The sequence below is a fragment of the Poecilia mexicana genome, unplaced genomic scaffold (assembly GCF_051168715.1).
Source record: "Poecilia mexicana isolate PSO_F unplaced genomic scaffold, ASM5116871v1 scaffold_5, whole genome shotgun sequence".
In the NCBI taxonomy this organism is placed as follows: domain Eukaryota; kingdom Metazoa; phylum Chordata; class Actinopteri; order Cyprinodontiformes; family Poeciliidae; genus Poecilia; species Poecilia mexicana.
In genome coordinates, this window is record NW_028263374.1 from 13990724 (window position 1) to 14010532 (window position 19809).

The 19809-nt window shown below is 39.3% G+C and overlaps 1 protein-coding gene across 1 annotated transcript; it reads left to right on the top strand.

The window, feature by feature from the left end:
- The first annotated feature begins 208 nt into the window (after positions 1–208).
- prkcda (protein kinase C, delta a) lies at positions 209–19196 on the top strand. The gene is made up of 18 exons (XM_015010456.2): positions 209–328; positions 4273–4402; positions 4535–4734; positions 4816–4882; positions 6228–6384; positions 6837–6868; positions 6992–7077; positions 8417–8546; positions 8624–8724; positions 9577–9670; positions 9789–9919; positions 10041–10214; positions 10302–10393; positions 14665–14727; positions 16780–16918; positions 17030–17218; positions 17871–17999; positions 18141–19196. Exons 2-18 carry the CDS (start codon positions 4294–4296, stop codon positions 18297–18299), a joined length of 2052 nt encoding a protein of 683 aa, XP_014865942.2. The 5' UTR covers positions 209–328; positions 4273–4293; the 3' UTR covers positions 18300–19196.
- The last annotated feature ends 613 nt before the right edge of the window (positions 19197–19809 follow it).

Here is a 19809-nt window from a genome sequence, read left to right on the forward strand (position 1 = left end):
TTGACCATTTCTCATTTTCTGAAAATAAATACAAGATTTTTGCTTGGAATTTCGTAGACATGTTGTCAGTAGTTCATAGAATAAAATAACAACGTTCACTTTACTCCAACATGTACCTACAAAAAGTAAAATCAGAGAAACCGATCATTTTAAGTGGTCCCAGTTTTTTCCAGAGCTGTGGGGTCAGATTATATTCTACATCGGCCTGCCATACATGTGCCACACTTCCTCAACAGACAGAATCACAGAGCGAAAAAAGGAGAGGAAGAAAGAGTAACTTTCATCGGGCTGTGGAGAAGAAGAGCCGCAGCTGAGTTTGTAGGACGAGGTGAGACTGCTGTTATTCTGTTTTTATTATCACTTTTTCAAAGTTTGAGCCTCTTAAGCCTCCAGTTTGATGAAAGCTGGTTCAAAGACCTCTTCTTATAGGTGGCTTTTCTCCTTCTTCGCCTTTCATCTGTTGAGGAACAATCTGTAACCGTTGACTTGTAGCGGGAGCTGAAGTTGACATTTTTCTGTGCGGTCTACCTAAAAAAAGGCGTCGCCACATGACAGTAACAGTGTGTAGGAACAATTTTAGAACAACGCAATTAACCAGCAGGTACTTTTTTTTTTTTTTTTTTAACAATTGAAGTAGTTCTTGTCGCTTGCTTTTATGAATTGAAAGGTCGCGACGGATTTAATGATCTATCAGATTGAACGATGGCGCTGCGGGGTCAGCTAAGGAAAAATAGCAGTATCGACAGGTGAGGCGCTCATCTAGACCGCTCCCTAGTTTTTAATCAGCTCTGCTAACTATTCCATCGGAGCCTTTAGTTGGATTTATTATGCTTTAAAAAGCGTGGCAGATACATATGGCAGTTCAGTTTGTTATTTAATCCAAACGTGGAGAGAGCATGGGAGCAGATCTGGACAACATGGACGGGGGTGTAAGATTTTTCATGAGGACAATCTGGCTGTGGGGTTCTGTTTGAGTCAGACAGCAGATGACATCTGTCAGCCAACTGACGAGCGACCACATCCGTTGTTGCATAAACACAAGATTCAGACGCACCGGCTGAAGTGATTGGCTGCTCACTTTAGAGTCCATGATTGACATTTAGTTAATTGCGATTAAGCTCTCAGAAGAACATGTCGGACCTCTAATAATGGTGCAGCTGTACTTTGATGTTCGAGTCGTTAAAAGACAGAAAAATGCCTAGAAGTTCTAGTCTCATCCAAACAATGGAGCATTGTTCAGGTTTTGTTGATTTTTCCTCTCCATTTATCTTGGTCAGAGCCAAGCTCCTGATGCCGCTGTTAGAAGTCAGTCAGGGGTATAGTTCAGGATTTCTGAAGTGGTGAGGCTCTGCTGTAAGCTTGTTGGTGTGAAGAGTACAAAAACTTTGAGTAAAAAAGAAAAATTAACCACAACTGTAGAGATCTACAACTTTAAAAAAATATGACTCATCGTATATTTGCTTATTTGAAATAAACGATTACTCCTACTGCTGTTCTTGATTTAAAAAAAAATTATCTATAATTTTTGTCGTACATTTTTTATACATCAATTTGAGCAAAAATATTTAAAAGACACATTTAGCAGTTTTAATGTAAATTGGTATATTTCTTAGAATATTATGCTCTTTTCACCCTTCAGCTATTTGTTAGTATGTTAACATTAGCAGGTTAAATAGCTGCAGTCGGCTCTTTGCCAACTGTATTTTGTTCACAAGGTAATATTTACAATCAAGTTAGTGTTTTTCTCTAAGTAAAAGCAAATTGTAGAGGTTTTCTTTCAACCATTTGGCTAGCACTGCACAGCAACAGTTGGGGAGGGGCACAGCACTGCACTGCTTGTCAGGCGTCTCATTTAAAGGAAATCAAAATGTAGGTATGGATGACGTACAACTTTTATTGGTTTTTAAACCTTATAAAAGTGGATACTGGCAGCTGGTGCATGCTTAGTTGTAAGCTGTAATATCTGATCAGCAGTGTATGGCTGCTATTAGTGCCTTTAATTAGTCTAAAGTTAGATTAGCAATAGTTCTTGAAGGCTGAAGCCGAGACCAAAGTGGACTTCTGCTGTCTTAAAGCAACTCCAGTCTAAAAAAAACAACAAAAAAATAACACATTGATTAATGCGAATGAGATTTTTTTTATAAACCTATAATCCATAATCACATTCGCAGTGAAAGATTGCTTACCGAGAATCTGATGAGCGAATGGAGGTAGGTGTTGGTTCTCCACCAATGATGTTCCTGTCTGATAAATGTAGTAAAAAATTATGAATGTAAAGAGTTCCCGGTCGTTCCTAGCAGAAAAGCAAAGCAGAGAAAGTAAAAATATGGCATTTTTTGTGTGTTTTTATTCTGACTTGTTTTTATATCAGACAAGTTCCTCCTCTGTATGCGTTTCCCACAGGAAGATTATTGGTGGTGCGCAGCCTCCTGCCTCCTTTTCCCATGTGAATAACCATCCAGTGCAAATTTAACAACAATTTAGAGTTTAATAATGTTAAGTCACTGCAACATCTTTAAAGATTGTAGTTATTTTAAGATTGCACAAGTTTTCTCTGTTTTTTTTTTAAATTAACAAGCTTTAACCTCCAGGACCCATTCATCTGTATTTATTTTAAGTTGTTACTGCATACAACTTAAAAATCTTTCCTTATTAAGTCTCAACCAGACCCAGTTTTGTACTTTATCAGTTTTAAGCATGTATCTCTATGTGTGTTCAAAAACACATAGAGATACTTTAGGCCCAGGCTGTAAGTGTGAGACTCATTGTGTATCTTCTTCTATGGTAAATGTAAAGGCATTTGCTTCTCCACCAACCCTGCCATTTTTCATGCATGCATGAATTTTTGCATGATGAAGAGTATTTTATGATTCTGACCAGGAAGTTTAACGCTTACTGTATGCTGCTGTATGTAACGTGAGCGGTGAACTTAACAGATGGGACAAATCGAAGCTGCACACAAACCAGTCAATCACCCCTGCCCTCAATCGCACGTTGTGTTTCTTATTGATTAACTCTGAAAAACCCCATGACATCACAGCCAACAACAACAACAACAACAACAACAGCGGCAGCGAGCGACTCTGATGTTCAGGACCTTTCTCTTTAGTGCGCACTATTTTCTTGACTTGGTGTGTTTTTCTGTGTTTTTATTCGGGGCGGGGATGGAGGAGGGTCTTACTTTTCCAGTCTCTTGCAGTCTCACTGTGGGCGCCATGCTTTCAGGGATGTGAATAACGTCTAGGCTGAATGTGGAGCACAGCATGCCTGGCTTTGGATTAGCAACGTGTTAAGGCTTGTTCTGTCGTTGTAGTGGAGGCACACGCCTTTAATGCTGAAACTGTTCTCTGACAGCAAAATAAAAAAGCAGCATCGGCCCTGGCTGATGTTTAGTGCAGTTTGTGCATGGAGGTGTGGAACTACCCAAATAGTTATGCAAACCTGCATGGCCATGCTAAGGGATTGTATAGCATCAGCAGATATTTAGTTTTTGCATTGCGTGCACTAAGATGGGTTTTGCTTTGGCTGTTGTGGAAGTTGTGCTCTGAATGCAGAAAATGACATAATTGTTTGTATATATATATATACAAACAATTATGTCATTTTCTGCATATATTATATTATATCTATATATGTCTTTTTTGTCCTTTTACAACAAGGAGAGCAACCTGTTTCCCTTCAGCAGTTTTCTGCCAGAGTCCCAATGAAAACACAGTTTATCTCTTACACCACCGTTCATAATTCATTACTTTTATTTATTTCCAGAGGATTTTTTTCAGATTTACGGTCGACTGTTTTCGTCCAGTAAAGATAATTTTTGCACACTGTAAATCTACTGATTCCCATTAAAAAAATAAACTTTGTCTGAATTGGCTTTGTTTATAAAAAACGGAAGTGACCACGAGCCAGAACTAGTTTTGGGTTGACATTTACCAACACCAGACTTGGGTAAAGGCTCACGATCGAACTCCGCATAAAGAAATTCAACCAATCTTTTTTTTTGTTTCTTAAAACATAAAAAAAACATTTAAAATAATACAAGTAATACAAGAATACAAGTAGAGCAGAAAAGGAAGAGACTCCCAACAGCTACGAAAGCAGCGTCATCTTATTTTTTATATGATGTTGTTCCTACTAACTATCCAGAAATCTGCTCTGCTGCGTGTGTTTCTAAAATTTTGTGACGTGTTTGTGCTATAAAAATTCAAAGTCTTGCTGTTTGAATGACAAATGCCACCGCAGTAATCCAGCACGTGTCTGTGTGTGTGAAAGGTTCTCCTGCTACTCGGCACCATGGCTCCTTTCTTGAGGATCGCCTTCAACTCGTTCGATATGGGAATTCTGCCTCCTCTGGCTGGCCAGCCTTTCTGTGCAATCAAGATGAAGGAAGCTCTGACTACAGGTGAGACAATCTTCGATTACATTCGCTGGACTACTTCTTTTTAACGTTTCTTGCAGGTTTTCTCATTTCTTATGTTCAAAAAGACCAAATGGTAAACTGTTTCCTCTGTCGCCACTCCTGTCCTCCTCTTAGAACGAGGTAAGACGCTCGTTCAGAGAAAGCCCACCATGTACCCGGCCTGGAAAGCCAGCTTTGACGCACACATCTACGAGGGGCGTGTGCTTGAGATACTGCTGATGAAGACGGCGGAGGAGCCTATGGCCGAGGTTACCGTCGGCGTCTCTGTTCTCGCTGAGCGTTGCAAGAAAGCCAACGGACGAGCTGAGTTCTGGGTAGGACATGGAACGTCCCCGTCTCAAATTTGGACAAACATGAGGGGGTTTTTATTTACCTGCTTCTTGTTTTGTGTTCAGGTGGATCTTCATCCATCAGGGAAAGTGATGATGGCGGTGCAGTATTTTCTGGAGGATGTGGATACGGGTAAAAAGCTTTAGACGCTACACAGCCCTACAAAGTATTCACACCCTGTGAACTTTTCCATATTTTGTCTCTTCAAAACTACAAATCTCAATATGTTCCAGTGAGATTTAATGTCATAGAGCCTGAGACCAGCCAGTAAAATCCACTGCAACAAATTGCAATCATTCAGAAGTCACCTTTTTGGAAAACAGTCCATCTCTGTATAGTGTAATTTTAACATTGATGTAGATTTTTTGTGAATGTTTCTGAGATTTGTTAGAGAAAATGAAGATCAAGGAACACAGATGACAGGTTGGGGATAAAGTTGTGTAGAAGTGTAAAGCAGGGTTGGGTTATGAAAAAAAAAAGCAAAACACCCAGCTCTGAACATATTACAGAGCCAAACACCATACAGGTGACCCAGCAAACAAGCAGCAGAAGGTTCTCCGGTCAAATTGAAGTGTTGGGCCTACATATAAAATACTGTTCTTGGCAGATGGCCATCATTCCACAAAATCCTAAACGCAACATCCTAACCAAGGTTTCCCCCAGTGTTTTGATAGCCTGGCGGGCCACCAGGCTTTACTTGTGCCCCACCAGGCTAAGCATTGCTTATTCTTTTAAGTCTTTTTAAAATTTGCAAAGTTTGCATTTTTAAAGATTTTATAGTTGGTGTTCAGGTGTTAATCTTCCAATCTTTTAATAACACATAATTGTCAAGTGATATTTTCAAATTTTCTGTCAACTTTAAACATTTTTAACTCAAAAACACGACGGGTCGCTGGACGAGTGGCTGCCCTAGCGCCCAACCACCAGGCTTAGCAAGTTTTCCGAGGGAAACGTTGCTTATGGAGATGCATGGTGGTGGCAGAGTCATGCGCTTTTTCTCAGGAGGGATAGGAAAGCTGCTCGGGGTAGGTTGGATCATGGGTTGAGTTCAATAGTACTCCTGAGAATGAGCCAGAGGTTGAGCCATGGGCTGATTTCTGCCAAAGCATATTCATGTGGCAAAATGGCCCAAGCAAAGTCAAGACCTAAATTCAGCTGAAAATTTGTGGCAAAACTTGAAAACTGACATTCACAGATCCTGGCCGTCCACGCTGACTGAGTTTGAGCTGCTTTACAAATAAGAATGAGTAAAAAAAAAAATCAGCTGCAAACAGTGGTTTTATAAAGAATTGAAGAACTGTAATGTTTGTATTTTAATTGAAGAGATTTAAGCGCCATAGATACTTTAGCAAAGCTTTATCATGAGCTAAAGCATAATACATTATATATTTGTAAGGCTATCCATTTGTGCTGAAGTTTTTCACTTGTTTCTTACACACGTTGTGCAATGACTGAACGGTGTTTCTCTGTTTTAAAGAGAGCAAACACGCTGCGAAGGAGGAAGAAGCTCCTACACTCAACCGAAGACGAGGAGCCATTAAGCAAGCGAAGATCCACTTCATAAAGAACCACGAGTTCATCGCCACGTTCTTCAGACAGCCAACTTTCTGCTCTGTGTGCAGGGAATTTGTCTGGTCAGTCCAGTTTATATTTCAGTCTTTAGAAAACTGCTTAGGGTCAGCAAATAAATGGCAACCACACACAAAATGCAAGAGTAAAAACGGAATTAAACACCTTACGTGTGGATGCGCCGATGTGCTGCATTTTGTGCTAGATTGCCAGAGAGCTTTAAAGAGAACGTGCTCCAGATTTACATCTTGATAAGTGGTTCTATTCTTTTCACTTGTTGAATTATTTAACACTTGTTTTTCTTAGAATGCAAGTCCTAATCTTTAAATCAGACAAATGACTCCTCGGCTTCTCATAAATTCTTCAACGTCCGGTCTCCATTTATTTCAGTAATTATAGAGTGAATATTACCAATAAATCAGGATGTTTCAATCCACACTGGGCATTATATAGGAAAGGAAACAAAAAAGGAATATGGAAACGAGTTCATTCGTTTCATTTTTACTTTCTTCCACAGGGGACTCAACAAGCAAGGCTACAAATGCAGACGTGAGTTTACATCAATATTTAATTTTAGGAAGAGAGCAAAATATCTGTGTCTTGTGCTATAATTGAAATGTGATGACACATAAGGGTAAAATTCTCTAGTGCTGTTTTTTTTTTTTTTTACAGAATGCAATGCAGCCATCCATAAGAAATGCATAGACAAAATCATAGGCAGATGCACCGGTACTGCGGCCAACAGTCGGGATACTGTGGTATGTGACCCACTGGTTTTGCAGCACATCCTGTATGTGAGCGTTCTCCATATGCCTCCAGTTTGTTTTCCAGTCCAGCGTGGGCTTTTCTCACTTTTTGTCTTTTTTTTTTTTCTGTACATCTTCTTTTAATCTTAATCCTCAGATTGATCTTAATGTAGTATAAGTGGTATTACCATCCATCTGCAGTTAAGATCTTTCAATAAGCACTAATGTTCAAAGATTTGAGAGCTGCATTTCAAACGCGTGAGACCATTTCGTACATCTCCAGACACATGATGTGTAAAATGACTTAATGTTGGAAAGACACCATTTAATTTTAAAGTTTGACAAACAAACTTCATCATATCATTTTGATACAGTTCTTTTTTGTGTCTTTGTACATATGCATTGTTTTTAAAGAGATAACAGATGTCTGGGTATGTGAAAATAGAATATAAACTTCATTTATTGCTTTATTTTAGTAATTCAGTTTAAAAGTGAAGCTCACAGATTCGTGACAGAAAGTAATACATTTCTGGTAATTATGATGAGACTGGCTTTCAGATAATGGGAACAAGACATTCAGTTTCTCAGACTGTATAAAATGTATATTTTAAACAGTAACGACTGCTTATTAACAGGTGTGTTCATGTACAGTACAGGCACACAAGAAGGCCAGGTTGCATCAAAAGCGGCGTTCACCTCTTCTGCATTGTTGAGTCTCACCTTCCACAGATTCTCCAGGGATTTAGATCAGAGCAGTCTGTTAGCAATTCAAGCATCATGGTGCATTGAACTAGACAAAAATAACTATAATTATGCATCAAATACAGCATCCAAGGACTCCTTTGTGATATTGCACACATTATTGATGTTGCAGGTCAGAAGCAATTTGATATATTGCTCAACTCTAAATGTGAGTTTTACTTTTTAAATGGAATTACTCAACCAAATGCACCTGGAAAAATGCTGTTAGTCTGTTTTAAGTAAGATATATAAGTTAAAAGATCACAAATGTTTCCCTGGGCCTTATTCTGCAAGATAAATTGCTTTTGATTATTCTTGTTTTGTGAAGTTTACTTTTTGCAGTAATAATGTTTGCCTTAGTTTGTCTTCAAACTAATATTTAACAAATATTGCTGAAGTCCAAGTGAGAGATAAATGGACATTATCCAGCACTACTTTAATCAGCAGTAGGAACAGGCCTGTTGGACTTTCCATCAGACATTGGTGAGACTTTTGAGAGATAAATCTGATAAAATTGAAACACACAAACCAGAAATGACATTGCAGGTCTCCAGTTTGTACAGGATTATTTTACTGCGAGTCATTAGAGAAATCCTCCTTATTCCCACAGTTCCAGAAGGAGCGTTTTAAGATCGACATGCCCCACCGTTTCAAGATCTACAACTACATGAGCCCTACTTTCTGCGATCACTGCGGGAGCTTGCTGTGGGGTCTGGTCAAGCAGGGCCTGAAGTGTGAAGGTAAAGCACAGAGATGGTGAAACAGGAAGCAGCTTTGTGCCATTGTGCTTGACCGGCTTGTTTGACTGTGCTTGCAGACTGTGCCATGAATGTTCATCACAAGTGTCAGGACAAAGTGGCCAACCTTTGTGGGATCAACCAGAAGCTTCTAGCTGAAGCATTAACACAAGTTAGCCAGGTGAGTTGGTCATAAATGTTCCAGTCAGGTGTCTTCACCATCAGAAAAAGGATGGTGCACAAGACTCGTCTAATTAGATTTATTTTGAACAGGCAGATATTTGATCAGTTATTCATCTGTGTTGTGATGTTTTACTTCATAAAATAAATGCATTCTTAATCTCATTTGCATAACATCTCACTGCATTATGGCACTGTAAACTTTGGTCTTTGTCCAGCCATGTTTGCAGTTGTTTGAAATTTTCTAATTATTTACCCATTTTCTGTTTTTCCTGAATGGCATGTCTTTGGTTTTCCCCATTTTGAACAGTTTCCCTTTGTCAAAGAATAACAAATAAATGTTTTTCAACTTCCAACTTTTAAAAGGAAAGCATGCGAGAATAAAATGCCTTAGTTACACACATTGGAAATGTTTGAGGCCCCATTAATTGTGGCAGCGGTGATTTTATCAAAAACAAATGTAAATGAGGAATTATTTTTACCCTAATATAAAACTTGCTCAAGTTAAAATCCTAGTTTTCTCAACATATTACTCCAGTAAAAGAGCCACCTTTGGTTGTTTTAGACATCTTTATGAGCAGCACCAGCATGTCTTAAGTTTTCACATTTCTCCAATACGGAGAGAGTTTAACCTTAAAATGTAAAGATTTTTCAAGTCCGTCAAAAAAGTCCTTAAATGTGACTCTAGACCTGAACAGTTTACAAATCCTCGTTATTTTTGAGAAACACAACAGCAACATTAACAAGTGAAGAAATTATTCTCTCAAATGGTGTGTGGTCTTATCACAGCTGCATGGTGAACCTTTTCTATAACATTTTTTATTTATTTATTTTACCCCCCGCCTTCCACCAGAAATCAACTCGTCGCTCGGATCCCAACCTCCCTGATATTGGTGACATTGGAATATATGATGAAGTAAACAAACTTGCTGGACTTGAGATCAACGGTCAGTAATCGCATTTCTCTAATCTGCATCTACTTGACATATTTCTGTATGGACCCCTGACATGGAAACAGCTTTGAAGCAGGTTTGTGAATTTTTTTTATTGCTATCTGTGTATTAGATGGGTCTCCGTACGGTAAACTGTGGGAGGGACCTGCCCAAAGACCCCAGTCTCGTCTTACCCACCTGACCCGCATCAATGTCGACAACTTCGTCTTCCACAAGGTGTTAGGAAAAGGCAGCTTTGGCAAGGTACCCTCACTCATCAGCTTTATCTGCAGTGGAAAATGTAGATTATAGACAGTTGATAATAAAACTGATTAATCATCAGGCGCCTATCTAAATGTTGGCATTTACTGTTTTCTCCTTGCAGGTCCTCCTTGCAGAGCTGAAGGGCCGCGGAGAGTATTTTGCCATAAAGGCTCTGAAGAAGGATGTGGTGCTGATGGATGATGACGTGGAGTGCACGATGGTAGAGAAGAGAGTCTTGGCTTTAGCCTGGGAAAACCCCTTCCTCACTCACCTCTACTGCACCTTCCAGACCAAGGTAATCCTTCTCCTCAACTGTGAGCCATTTAGCCATTTTTTTCTTTTCTTTGCTGCTCTCAATTCTCGATTTGGATCTTTTCCACAGGAGCATCTGTTCTTTGTGATGGAGTATCTGAACGGAGGTGATCTGATGTTTCACATCCAGGAAAAAGGACGCTTCGATCTTAACAAAGCAACGTAAGTGACTTCTGCTGTCGTTTCTTAACGTTGACCCTTAAAAGCTTAGATTTGTTATCAGAGAGTGGGTTAACTGATCCCTCGCTGTATAGAGGAGAACATGCTCTTTTTTTTTTTGCTGCATGTTGTTTTTTTTCTTGCACATAGTGCTCTGGAGCCTGGCTCATATGCATCTGCTTCTTTTTATTAGCAGACTAAAGCTAAAGAGTAAAGAGTGAAAAAACCTTGTAGCATTGTGTGTTGTGTTTGTGGGGAGGTATCAGTTACTGCCACCCACCTCTCATCACACTACGGGAATCCCTCCAGAAAAACAAAAGGCAAGCTGGTGATAGAAAGTGTGATAAAGCTCAACATTTGGCTGCAATTCAACCAACTAAGTTTCAAAAAGTACCACGTTTGAAAGAATTTCTCCCAAGCGAAGATTTCAGTGGCTTGCAAAGGTATCACACACAAAGTACTTTATAATGTTAAGTGAAAGGAAAACAGTACATGACTTATATTGGTTTATATTTTACTAATGAAAAATGTAATAGTGTGGTGTGCATTTTTAGGCATGTTTTTCTTCAGAAAGGCCAGAGAAGCTGATCAGAGGTAAACGAAGGGCAACATTGGAAGAAAAACTGCTGGAGGCTGCAACAGTCTCTGTTCACCTTCCAGCAGGACAATGGCTCTAATCACACAGCCAGAGCTGCAGTGGGTAGTTTAGGTGAAAGCATTTCATGTGTTCAGTCAGAATCCACACCTGGGTCCAACTGGGACTCTGTGGAAGAAACTGAAACAGCGTTCATAGCTGCTCTATATGGAATATGGCTGAGCTTTAGCAATTTTGCAAAGACGGAAAATAGAAAATATGTCAGCCTCTCGATGTTCAAAGCTGCTGGAGAGATAACGTGAGACTTTCAGCTGTAATTTCCACACGAGGTGGTTTTGCAAAGTGCTGACTCAGTGACCAAAAGATTGAGATTGCTGTTGCATGAGTTTCCTCCTTACAGATGAGGTAAGAAGCTGGAGGGACTCGGAGTAGAGCTACTGCTCCTCCACATCGAGAGGAGCCAGTTGAGCTGCTCGGCCTTCCAGTTAGGATGAAATCCTTTCGGTTGGCCTGAGAACGCTTTGGGATTCCCCAAGAGGAGCCCAAGTCTCTGCTGAGGTTACTGCATACAGTGACTGGTCTCCCAGTTACATCTCCTGTAGTTAAACCAGTAGTTGTGTGTTGGACATGAGCAACACTGTACTTTGTTAACATGAAACTCTAATCCTGTGTTGTCAGCTGTTAAATCCTCCTGCCTCATGTTGGATACTTGATCCCTCAAGAGATGGGCAGAGTCGGCTTCATCACCATGTTGTATTTTACGTTATTTTGTCAATCAAGTTTGTTTGTATGTTGTCTGTTTTTCCTAAAAAGATTAAAAACCTTTATTCTAATAATTATGAATGAACTGTGGGTAGTTTTTGGCTTTTGATCCCCAAAAATAATCAAATTTCTCTTTAAGAACAATGATATATAAAAACGGTATGAGCTGCATTTAGTCCTGTGTTTCAAATGTCCGCCTGGATGTTTTTGCTTATTTTAATTGTACGCAGTTATTTAAATGTCCTGTGAGTAAATATATGTTTGCCCATTTATCAATAACAACTGGAACTTTTAATATCTAGCAAGTTATTTTCGCAATTTACCGTCTATTATAAGATTGCCCCTCAGATTAATTTCACTCGCTGCTACTGCTGGGGTGAAATTACCGTAATAACCCGAGATGGGCTGGAAAGCACAACGCCCCCACCTTTCAGAAACCGTTGGAATTTTTCAGGTAGCGCAACGTGTGGCGGAGTTACGGTACTGCAACTTGGGCTCGATCGTCGCCACTACGTTCGGGCTGGCAGGGTTAAAATACTAAGATGTGTTCAAACTAAGATGGAATAACGAGTTAGTTCGCATGTATCTTTATAAAACAAACCCACAATGTTCCGTAACAGAGAAACTCAACCTTCACGCTCACTGCTGAAACTCTTGCTCACTCGCACAGCTACTGTTGCCATTGTATCACCTTTAACAGTCTGCTTATCACACTTTGAGATCAACAAATCATGCTTTTTCCACACACAACTGCCTCTGCAGACATTTCTCAACTAGTCTGAAAACTAGTGTCGATGAGTAACAGCATGATGACCAATCGTCTGGTTCCTGGCACCAGCTGATGTCTCTGTCCCTCTCTAGTTTAGCACTCTAGTTTATTCAAGGAATTTGGAAGATTTTCTGTGAATAGTTCGTTTATATCAATCTGTAGAGGAAGAGTCGATAACCCCAATTTAAATATTTTTTGTTTATCGTCAAAAATATTTAAATTGAATAGTTTTGTCACCTTTGCTGACAAGCTGGAGATCCTCTTTCTTGTCGGTTTGTTTCAGATGTGTTCGGATGCTATTTTGTGATGACCACAATCTTCAGCATTTCTCACATTTCTGTCCCAGTTCCTGTAAACATTATTTTTGGTATAGCTTAATCATCTGGATGGTACAAATACATCCATTGGATACTTTTTTCGGTGCTGAATGCTGAATATTTAGCTTTGAATGTTGCTGCTGAAGTCGAGTTTCATCAGCCCAGACGATGCTTTTCAATCTGATGATGTTTGATTTTAGGGAAGCTGTGTGGATTGTTTCCTCAGCTTTTCCGGTCTTAGCTGACGGGAGTGACAGCTGCTGTTTGCTTAGAGCTGGTGTTTCTGGATAGCTTGGTGCCAGAATGGTTTTTGAGTCATTGTTGCCATTGTTATCACCTTTAATAATCTCCTTATCGCACTTTGAGATAAACAATTCATGCTTATTCATAGATAACTGCATCTAAATTTATTCAGACCTTTTACTGTAGAGCAGAGAGAATGCTGCGAATGAAAATCCCAGCAGATCCTCAGTTTCTGAAATCCTCAGACCGGCCCCACTGGCAACAACCATCATACCACATTGAAAGTCACTTGAATCGTCTTTGTTCTTCATTCTAATACTCAGCTTGAACTCCATCACGTTGTCTTCTTCGTGTCTAAATGCCTAAATTCATCGTGTTTCTGCATTTGGTTGGATGATTCTCTATATGTGCAAACAAAGATTTGCACAGGTTTACCCCCTAAAGTTTGTGGTTGGGTGCATAGAATGAAATTACACTAAATATCTGTGTTTGGGTCTGTGTTGTCAAAAATACAAATGTGGCAGTAAATTAGAAAAACTGGTGCCTTTTTAAAGTTTTTCTATGTGCTTTGTAGCGTTTTTGTTTCTAGTGTGGAGCTGTGATCTCGTTTGAGTTGAATTCGAAACTCCTTACTTTAGTCCTAAAAAGGCTCTTTCTTGTCGCTGTGACACAATATACACATCCTGTTTTTGGTGGTCTGCAAGTTGTCCGAGACGCCCGGCCTAAACGAGAACCATTTCTACACTCAACTTCTGTGTACGTTTTCCTGTTTCTGCACAGCTTCCCGTACCACCGAGTATTTGCATGACACGTGTGGAGGAGTTTGCAGGTTTTTGGCATGAATTTGGTACAAAGACTCTCTCAGTTTGTTTATTATTATTTTGTGTGTGTGACTGCACATGCTGTCACAGTCAAATGGAGAGCTGTGCAGTTATCTGTAGCATCTGCTTATGCAACACTTTTCCTTTAGAGTTTCAAATGACCTCTTTTACTAACACAAAACCGGTTCTCTCTGTACATACTTTTGACCTGTTAAGCTGTAAACGAGAGTCTGCTCCAACGTTTTAACGACGTTCGCGGCGCAGAAGCTAAGCACGCAATCCGGACTGCTTCCCAGATCCTATTTTAGGTTTCTGTTCATGCTGAGGTCTTTTTATTTACACAATTAGATTATTGTTGTACTGGAGCTACAAGATCATTTTCATCACCACTGTTAAGTGAGACATTGAGCAGCCATAAGAGGACGTCTCGCTTGGCTCCTGTCAGTGGATCCTTTGCGGCGGGCGAGCAGGAGGTGGACCGGTCTGTTTGATTGCTCTCGCTGATGAATTGTTCCACCTGTCGCTCGGTAGGAGAAGCAGGTCAGCGATAGGCTAATCTTTCAGCTCACACAAGCTCTTGGGTTTCACATTATGAGAGTGTTAGTCACTTGTCTTCTACACCAAACAAATGTCCTCCTGAATAATTCAGGTCCGCGCTGAAACAAGTGCGGTGTTCAGCTGTCGGCTCCGCGCTGAGGCAGCCGCGGCGCCGGGCGGCAATTTTCCATCTGAAACGAGTCACTGATTTTCTGGCCGTCTCCCCTCAGGTTCTACTCTGCTGAGATCGTGTGTGGTCTTCAGTTCCTGCACTCCAAAGGAATCATCTACAGGTCAGAACAAAAAATATGTGTAGTACTTAAGTCTCAATTAACAACACATGCTTAAAGACATTATTTTTCTTCTCTTTACACGCATTTATTTTTCCATTATTTCTATTAACACCATTACTTTCAGCCAAGCTGCCGGTTGTTTGCGAGTGTAAATGAACTGAAAGTTCAGAAAAACTGCTTGGTTAGGTAATCCCACACACTTCCTTGCCGAGAAAGTTTAAATATCATTGTGTGGTAAAGCAGTCACGAGCAAAGGCTGTTAGGAAAACTGTGACTGCAGAACTGCACGCACAAAAAGCATGTTGAGGAGAAGGAGCGAGCTGGCATGCCACTGTTGTATCATAAACGGATTTGAGAAACTACAGAATACATAAAGATGCATTTTAATATATTAGAGACGTATAATTCAGTACCAGAGCGATTATGTTAAGTGCTTTTTTATGTTGATGTTGATGATTATTGCTTTGTTTCAGCTTATTTTGCTGAACTTGAGCTACAAAGATATTAAGATATTAAGAAAATGACAGTTCAGGAAGAGATAAAAGTCTAGTTGGCTTATATAAGGCCTCCACCCAAATAATATAGAAAAAAAACATTGAATATAATCCAAGAATACAAAACTTCATCAGTTCATCATAACTGTATAAAATACAATCACAGAAAAAACCCCATAAAAACACAACTACAAAGTGTTAGAACCTCAAATTCAGCAGCTTCTGTGATATTACGTGACATTAATAAAAACAGAGTTTTAATTCAGAAATGTTTTGACCCACATCATCTCACAGTTGACCATCACTGATACTTTCCACAAGAAGGGTAACCCAGAAAAGGTTGTTGCTAAAGAAGCTGTTTTTTCACTGTGTGCTGTATCCATCAGAAGAAAATTGAGTGGAAGGAAAACAAATGTTAGAAAGAGGTGCACAAGCAGCAGGCATAACCTTGAAATGATTGGGGTACAGAAGGCATGAACTGCAGCTGGAGTTAGAGCTTCAAGAGCAGCCATACAGTATAATCTAAGATCGGGGCTTCAAGTGTCAAATTCCTTCTTTTAAGCCTTTTCTGAAAAGGAGACAACTGAAGCATCTTACCAAGATAAAAAGGACTGGGCTGGTGCTGCTTTCAGATGAAAAATAAAAGCTGCATTTCATTGTCTTCATGCCAAGCTGCACTGATGGCAGTGCTTCTTGAAAGCAGAGCCCAGACCAGCACTGAGTGCATTTACAGTGCAGGACATGGACACACTTTTCTGTTATTTCTGTATTTAACTCATTTTTTATTGATATTATGTAATCAAATTTTCTGAGAAGTCAAACTCTGGCTTTTTATTGCTTATTATAAGTCACAATCATAAACATGAACAGTTGAAATATATTAGTTTGTGTGGGAGGAACCTGTGATATGTATGAATTTCACTTTTTAATGGGACACTTAGTAAAAATTAGATGTGTAATGTGGAACATATTTGTATGAGACAATTGGGATTTAATAAGCTTTGGCTTCTTCCTACTCCCTTTTGTACTGGATATGAGGTTTTTTTATGTTTGATGGTTATTGTGTTTTTACTGTTGCATTTTCTTATTTGTCTTGATTTTTCTCTGACATTTTACATGTTCAAAATAAAACAAAGATCTAAGGAAGAAAATTAACTGAATTACTCAAATTAATCTGAGTAATCACACATGAAAATCATAATAAATGCTTGTTTTTATCAAATGTTCCACTTGTCAAAAAACAAACAAACAAAAAAAACACCATAATATCCTGAGAATTGAAATAACTATTTGATAGGAAAAAACTAATATTTAGCATTAAATGTAACATTAGATTGTACAAACGTTACTTGAAAGCAGGAGTGGACTCAATTAGTCATAAATCAGCTGGGATTCAAACACTTGACACTTTATTGCATTAGCATTAATATCAAATCATTCTTCAAGGTTCATTATGTGATGAACTTTACCTTCATTCAGAATAATTGTACTTAGTAACTGGAAACCGACAGCGGTTTATCTCGTTTAATCCTAATCTTCTTTGTTTTAAATTTTTCAGAGATCTTAAATTGGACAACGTGATGCTGGATCACGAGGGCCACATAAAGATCGCTGACTTTGGCATGTGCAAGGAGAACGTGTTCGGGGAGAATCGGGCCACGACTTTCTGCGGTACCCCCGACTACATTGCTCCAGAGGTAAACCGGATCGCGCTTACAGGCCCTCCCTTGTTCTGAAAGATTTCTGCTTGAAACGGACTCGGTTTGTTCAAAATGCTCCAGACTTGAACGCTTCCTGTTTCCGCCCAGATCCTGCTGGGGCAGAAGTACTCGTTCTCAGTCGACTGGTGGTCGTTTGGGGTGTTGCTGTACGAGATGCTGATCGGCCAGTCGCCTTTTCACGGCGACGACGAGGATGAGCTGTTTGAGTCCATCCGCGTGGACACGCCCCACTATCCTCGCTGGATCAACAAGGATGCCAAAGACCTGCTGGAACGGGTTTGTGTCACATGACTCATTTTAAGTCAACAAGAGATGCAGGTTACTAGCAACTGTGTGAGTAAGCTTTGAAAGATTAGTTAACCAGGTCAAATTGCGTTTAGTGCATCATAGAACAAATCCTTTGTAATACTCTTGTATCCAAATGTCTTTTACAATAAAGGTGCAGCGAAAAAAAAATTATCATCATCATCATCAGCTTTATTAAAGACACAACTAGGTCCTCATGAGAGAGAAAAAAAAAAGAATAGTAAAAAGTTTAATATTGTTTAGATTCTTTACATGTGGAGTGAAATATCTGAACCCTTTGAAACCCCTTTGTCTCTTATTACCTCAGATTATTTCACTTATAACGAGACAATTTTCCCGTTTTATAAGTGACGTACTGTGCTAGTCGAACTAGTACTTTTCCATCAATATTAAGTAATTATTGGCTTACAACAAGCTCCTACATCTTTCTGAAGAGATACTTGTGAGATGTTTTTTCGTATTTCAGGTGTTCTAAGATATTTGCACTAGACGCTAGACCAAAATGCTTGCTAAGATTTTATGCCTTTGCAGCATCGATGATTATGATAATTTTACTAAAATCGGATTGCAGACATGTCATGTCCTAATTTAATCTAACTTTTTTTTTTTCCCCTCCATGCAGTTGTTTGAAAGAGACCCCTCACGCAGGCTAGGAATCGTGGGATCGCTTCAGTCGCACTCCTTCTTCAAGAGCATTAACTGGCAGGCCCTGGCGAGGAGAGAAGTTGAACCTCCCTTCAAGCCCAAAGTGGTGCGTTTCACGCTTTGTTTGTTTTTTTTTGTTTTTTTTTTCCCAGAGGAAAGACATTACAAACCACAGACCCTGCACTGTTATCTGATGATGGCCACTCTCTTTTAGTTTCTCTGAGATTTGTTTTCTTCTCGTTTCCAGAAAGCTCCAAACGACTGCAGTAACTTCGATCGGGAGTTCCTCAATGAGAAAGCGCGGCTGTCTTACAGCGACAAGAACTTCATAGACTCCATGGACCAGGCTGCATTTGCTGGCTTTTCGTTCATAAACCCCAAAATGGAGCACCTTCTAGAGAAGTGATTGGTTTTTAGCACCAACCTGACTGAGGACGTTTCCCCTGCTTTCAGACAAATGAGGTGTTCCTCAAACAAATCAGTATTTATGTAACTTTCATTTCAGGTGCAAACTATTCTCTGTTGGTACATATAGAAAATAATGCCTGTACTGTATATATTGATGTTATTGTATTTGTGTGCATGCTTATTATTGGTTACGGCTGCGAAAGCCTGTATGAGTAATAGCAACATGGTGGGAGGCTGAAAATACTTTGACTCGGTGTAACGTCAATGCTACCATCTGCAGCCTTTTTGTTTCCTTCGTCACATGCAGCTGACTGTAACTGGAGACGGTAAATAATGAAGGGAGGAAACGGCTTCACGTGTGAACTGTACTGTTGTAGAGTAATTGTGTAAATCAGGTGAGCGCATGCGTATGGCTCAGAACAACATGTCTGTTTTCAAACTGTAGATCAATAAGGAACGTTATGTGTCAGAAACCTCTGGAGTCTTGCTTTTGACTTAAGATTCAGCCTTGGTTGTGTTGATTACTGAAGATGAAAAGATCAAATTTAAACGCAGTCAGCCGCCCGTTGCTGTACGGAACGCTCCTGCCTATAGACGGTGGTAAAGTTATGACTAAAGAGAGTTTAATAATTATCTGAATGTAGTTAGGGAGCAGGACATCACTGAATTGCTGTATATAGATATATTAGATGTATATTGCTGTATCATGTATATTGGTTCGGTAATGATGTAATTTTTTTTTTACTATCTCCATGTATACATCTGATTTAAAAAGCAAAACATCAGCTCCCAAGACTGCTTATTTTTTTTTGTTTGTAATAATGAAGCTCTTAGGTTTATGTACATCTAATCTATGGTACAAAGCATTGTTATTAAAAAGATTACATGGGTTGGATTATGTTTGTTATACATGCTTCTACTTTATAGTCTGAACACATTTATTTTGTTTTTTAATCTGTGATTGCACTTAGTTTTTGGGAACAAATATTTTTAACATTCATTTCAAGATGAGCTGATTAAATGGCTTCCTAAATGCTCCTTCACTTTCCCACATTTTATCATATTATAATCACAAACCTCAGTGTATTTTATTAGCATTTTATGACAGACCAACACAAAGTACATAGACCACAGCAGGAATTAATGATCATTTCATTTCTACAACTACAACCCTGAAAGTCGTGCCATGTAATTGTGTTCGACTCTGATTTAATATCCCAAAATAAAATCTAATTTATTCAATAGTTGGTAAATACAGTCCACGTGTGTGTAATTTATTCTCAGTGTAGATCTAGCTGTTCTGTGAAGCACTCTGAGATTTCTTGGAGAACATTAGTGAAAAAGCAACATCAGTCCAAGACACAGGAAGAGGGAGAAAGTAGTGGAGAAGTTTAAAACATGATTTAGTAATAACCCAATATCACAGAGCTCCGCACAGTCTGTCATCTGGAAATGGAAAGACAACGGTAAAAATATGAACCAACCTAAGAATGACCAGTCGCCTAAAT

What these genes read in the sequence shown, in the direction of transcription:
- prkcda (XM_015010456.2), top strand. Translation starts at nt 4,294, where the DNA reads ATGGCTCCTTTCTTGAGGATCGCCTTCAACTCGTTCGATATGGGAATT. An exon ending in GTGTGCAGGGAATTTGTCTG is followed by an intron (nt 6,385 to 6,836) that starts GTCAGTCCAGTT and finishes TTTCTTCCACAG; the next exon opens with GGGACTCAACAAGCAAGGCT. An exon ending in TGCTGGACTTGAGATCAACG is followed by an intron (nt 9,671 to 9,788) that starts GTCAGTAATCGC and finishes TCTGTGTATTAG; the next exon opens with ATGGGTCTCCGTACGGTAAA.